The sequence below is a fragment of the Coregonus lavaretus genome, assembly GCF_964263955.1.
Source record: "Coregonus lavaretus genome assembly, contig: HAP1_SCAFFOLD_2116, whole genome shotgun sequence".
NCBI lineage: Eukaryota > Metazoa > Chordata > Actinopteri > Salmoniformes > Salmonidae > Coregonus > Coregonus lavaretus.
This window is the reverse complement of record NW_028162725.1, coordinates 57,501-62,500: the sequence shown is the minus strand read 5'-3', so window position 1 is coordinate 62,500 and position 5,000 is coordinate 57,501. Positions and strand designations below refer to the sequence as shown.

Here is a 5,000-nt window from a genome sequence, read left to right as displayed (position 1 = left end):
CAAAGGCTCTTTTAAGAGCCAACCACCTAGCTCTCCAAAAGCGCAAAGTACCTTTCTATGACCGCAATACATTGAGTGGGTGTATACACAACTATTTCGACATTCTGTGCCCACATGAGGCCTTGCATGAACAACAACACCTACTTGGCCTCATTTGCCATAGCAGGCTAGCATTAGATGATACGTGCCTATAAGCTGTCACTCTTGACTTTGGCGACTATTATTGCGCGTAAAGGGCCGGCGGCGTCCTATTGCGCGCGCACCGGGAGTTTGAGTTTTGGAGAGGCCGGGCCTCCCGTCCAATGGCCAACGGAGGAGGCCTGCGAAACGGGCCAATCGGGGTGGTGGGGAGATGGTGTCCAATCAGCAGGCGCCACTGCCGGCTTTATAAACTTCACATAGGCATTTCGAGGCTATACTCCCGACTGTCAGAGCAGCGCCATGGCCAGAACCAAGCAAACCGCTCGCAAATCCACCGGTGGCAAAGCCCCCAGGAAGCAGCTCGCCACTAAGGCTGCTCGCAAGAGTGCCCCGGCCACCGGCGGTGTGAAGAAGCCTCACCGTTACAGGCCCGGCACCGTGGCTCTGAGAGAGATCCGTCGTTACCAGAAGTCCACTGAGCTACTCATCCGCAAGCTGCCCTTCCAGCGCCTGGTGCGAGAAATCGCCCAGGACTTCAAGACCGACCTGCGCTTCCAGAGCTCCGCCGTGATGGCCCTACAGGAGGCTAGCGAGGCTTACCTGGTCGGCCTGTTCGAGGACACCAACCTGTGCGCCATCCACGCCAAGCGGGTGACCATCATGCCCAAGGACATCCAGCTGGCCCGCCGTATTCGCGGAGAGCGCGCATAAATGAGGATGACCTGAACTCGAATATCCCCCAAAGGCTCTTTTAAGAGCCACCTCCATATTTCCATCAAAAAGGCACAATTGTTCCATGTATACACGCACCTCTACATTAGCCACCATGTATGTTGTTCACTAACACGTCTAAAAGCTACGTATTGCACCTTTTTAGTTGCCTGAAGTCTAGCTTCAATGTTTGTGTGTGTGTATATACACAACCATCTGGCATCATCCACTTCCTTTGAACTATATAGTAACACAGTAAAATGCTTTACAAAGGAGGGGAAAAAGAAACGAGTGATAATATAGGCCGAATAGTAACAAGAATTGTGTTCAGATGAATAATTGACACTATTAGTTGTGTGTAATAATAGCCTTGCATGCAGTCCAGAAAAAACATTGCATGCCAACTTACTTTGAAAGTCCCATGTTGCAGTGCTGCTGAGAGACTCATGCAGAGGCCCAAACTTTACAATGGAGCACGGAGGCCATCTTGTGGTTAAATGTGGGTACTGCACCTCATGGTGAGTCCCTTTCAGCATTTGCTCTTTAGGCCAGCGTTTCCCAAACGCGGTCCTGGGGTCCACAAGGGGTGCGCGTTTTGCGTTTTGCCCTAGCACTCCACAACTGATTCTAATACTCCCAGCTTGATGATGATGAGTTGATTATTTGAATCAGCTGTGTAGTGCTAGGGCAAAAACTCCCAAAATGTGGCCCGAGTTTGGGAAACCCTGCTTTAGGCTAATACTAGCCTATTAGGATGACTTGGTTCGATCGCTTTAATGGCAACTGCTGAACTCTGGTTTCACTAATTACTTGTCCCAGGTCACCATTATGAATCCAATAGCAAAACAAATGTTTCAAAATAGCTCAATAGTGAAAAAAGGCCAGGAAATGATGGGTTCTCAGCAATATTTCACCAACAACCAATCACTATTCACGCATAGACATTAGGATCATCAACAAATATTCCTAAGTCATACTACAAAAGGGTTGTAACGAAATGGATTTGTCTGTTCAATGCAAGTTCAACGTCAAAGAAAAAGTGCATCACCACAACAAACGTGTCTTTAGATACACTGTAAAAAATGACTTTGTGGAATGTACTCAAGCTATTACAGTCAACAAAAGCACACGTCATATTGTTGAGTAGATCTTTTTGCTTGTTTTTATGAGTAGATAAGCTTGAGTAAGTTGAGTTGATGTGGTCCAATACATTGAGTAAAGATGATAGAGACGTAAAAAGGATTATATTACGTTGATTCGACTCAAATAGACATTGTGTTATTTTACCTGAATGATTCATCCTATTATGTATTTAGACCAACTTACTTTGGATTCACTCAATCACATCCCTTAAGAGAAAAGGTATCCGGACACCGGGAATCCATTTATTTAAACATCAACGGTTTGCAAAACATCTGTTATTATGAGTTGACAAATTACGTAATTGCAATCAACACTGCAGGTAAATCATGATTGCTGCAGGTAGGCAACACCGTAGAAATAGGAACTACAACACTAACAACAAGTGACATTTACTCCTGATGTACTGACTGACCTGTTGCAACCTCTACAACCACTGTGCTTATTATTTGACCCTGCTGGTCATCTATGAACGTTTGAACATCTTGGAGAAAAATGTGTGAAACCACTGCCTATATGAGGAGCTGTCGTTGTTTGTTTTATTACCACATACTTATGGAAATTGCACCGGTTGAGAGATGATGGCTCTCTTGTGCCTACGGTGAAGGGTACTTCTGATCCAGCAGGTGGTGCTAAGATCCCTCCCTATATGACTTGAATGATGAGTTGATTTATTCCTTATAGCTCCTAATGATTTTAAGGCCAGTGTTGGCAAACATTACTTGTGCTCCAGCAGGTGGCCATGACATCCCTCCCTATATGACTTGACTGACCAGTTAGTTGATGGACTCCTTATAGCTCCTAATGATTTTAAGGCCAGTGTTGGCAAACATGACTTCTGCTCCAGCAGGTGGCCATGAAATCCCCCCCTATATGACTTGACTGACCAGGTAGTTGATGGACTCCTTATAGCTCTTAATGATCTCAAGTGTCTGTGTTTTTATGTGGTTAGGAGTTTTGCTCACTGCGTGTCCCCCTTCCATTTCAGTGTTTCCCAACTCCAGCGGTAGAGTAGGCTACCCCCAACAGGACCCATTTTTCTTGTAGGCCTGGACAGCCACAGCTGATTGAACAACCTGTCACCTAAATTACCAAGTCCTCAATGAGTAGAATCAGGTGCAACAACAACAACAACAACAACAACAACAATATGAGGAGAGGGACACAGTGTACTAGCTGATCTCCCAGTTGTCACAGTTTGGCCTTGTGTTCCACATAGCCTATATCAGTATTTGAGTATGTTTCCCGCGCACGTTAGTTGCTTTCACGTCATCTTTGAAATCGCTCCTCCCTAGTCCCCTAGAACGAGCGCCCTCCCCTTTGCAACGCCTCCGAACATATAACAGAGGCGCGCTTTCTGTGCCGCCGGCCTCAATCAGGTCGACCAAACGCAGATAATAGCGCACCGCGCACCGGCGCTGAAATCATTCATTCACTTGAACTCAACTAGCGAACACACCATGTCCGGAAGAGGCAAAGGCGGCAAGGGACTCGGAAAAGGAGGCGCCAAGCGTCACCGCAAAGTTCTCCGCGATAACATCCAGGGAATCACCAAACCCGCTATCCGCCGTCTGGCTCGCCGCGGCGGCGTGAAGCGTATTTCCGGTCTGATCTACGAGGAGACCCGCGGTGTCCTGAAGGTGTTCCTGGAGAACGTGATCCGTGACGCAGTCACCTACACCGAGCACGCCAAGAGGAAGACCGTTACCGCCATGGACGTGGTCTACGCTCTGAAACGTCAGGGACGCACCCTGTACGGTTTCGGCGGTTAAACCCACTCTCTTCGGAACCTCAACACCCCGACTCGAACCCAAAGGCTCTTTTAAGAGCCACCCACATCCGCTTAAAATGGGCCCATTCCATGTAGTGTTATATATAACAAAAAATGTTTAGTATGCAATTTAGTAAGAAAGTATGAGCCACTTCGAGTGGACAGGGAGTATTAATTAGAGGATTCTAATGTCCCGTCCACTTTTAGCGCACAGAGGGAGGCCTATATCTGACAGTGGCAAAGTGTAAGAACGTTATTATTTTGGGTCAAGCAATAGTGGAATTTGGACAACATAAAGCAACCACGAGTCGGTAGACGTGGCTCGAAAAGAGGGGGACAGCGCGCACACACACACACACAGTCCAAAATGGGAGCCCTATGTCTGACGGTGCCAAAGTGGGCAATTCTATCACCAGCATTATTTGGCACAACAATCGTGCCATTTGGACACCTATTAAAGCCCCCCTTTTGAAACACACAATTCCCCATCGGTCACAGAGCATAGGCTATAGAGAGGAGGGAGGGAGGGAGGGAGGGAGGGAGGGAGGGAGGGAGGGAGGAAGCAAGCAAGCAGGGGAGTGTCTACGGCCGCTGACTTTGCTTAGCTTCCTCTTCATAAGACGGGTAAGCGCCCTTCACCCCCTCATTCGTTTCTGAGAAGCAACGAGACATCATCATGCCCGAGCCAGCAAAGTCAGCGCCCAAGAAGGGCTCCAAGAAAGCCGTCACCAAGACCGCAGGGAAGGGCGGCAAGAAGCGCAGAAAGTCCAGGAAGGAGAGTTACGCCATCTACGTGTACAAAGTCCTGAAGCAGGTCCACCCCGACACCGGCATCTCCTCCAAGGCCATGGGAATCATGAACTCCTTCGTGAACGACATCTTCGAGCGTATCGCCGGAGAGTCCTCTCGCCTGGCCCACTACAACAAGCGTTCTACCATCACCTCCAGGGAGATCCAGACCGCGGTGCGCCTGCTGCTCCCCGGTGAACTTGCCAAACACGCCGTGTCCGAGGGCACCAAGGCCGTAACCAAGTACACCAGCTCCAAGTAAACAGCGCATTTGGACTGCTCTACTAACCCAAAGGCTCTTTTAAGAGCCACCCACTCTGTCAGTAAAAAAAGCAATTCCATCGCCACCGAATGAATGCGTAGGTAGGCTGCGTTACATTGTATCATTGTTTAATGGGCGGCGCGCGCCGCCTCGGAGAGCGGCTACATTGTATCATTGTTTAATGGG

At 48.5% G+C, this 5,000-nt stretch overlaps 1 protein-coding gene across 1 annotated transcript; it reads left to right on the top strand.

Moving 5' to 3' along the window:
* Positions 1–4,439: 4,439 nt before the first annotated feature.
* Positions 4,440–4,814, top strand: LOC311118959 (histone H2B; the record flags this gene model as incomplete). Its single annotated transcript, XM_084193707.1, has 1 exon — positions 4,440–4,814. One exon carries the CDS (start codon positions 4,440–4,442, stop codon positions 4,812–4,814), a length of 375 nt encoding a protein of 124 aa, XP_084049833.1.
* Between the last annotated feature and the right edge of the window lie 186 nt (positions 4,815–5,000).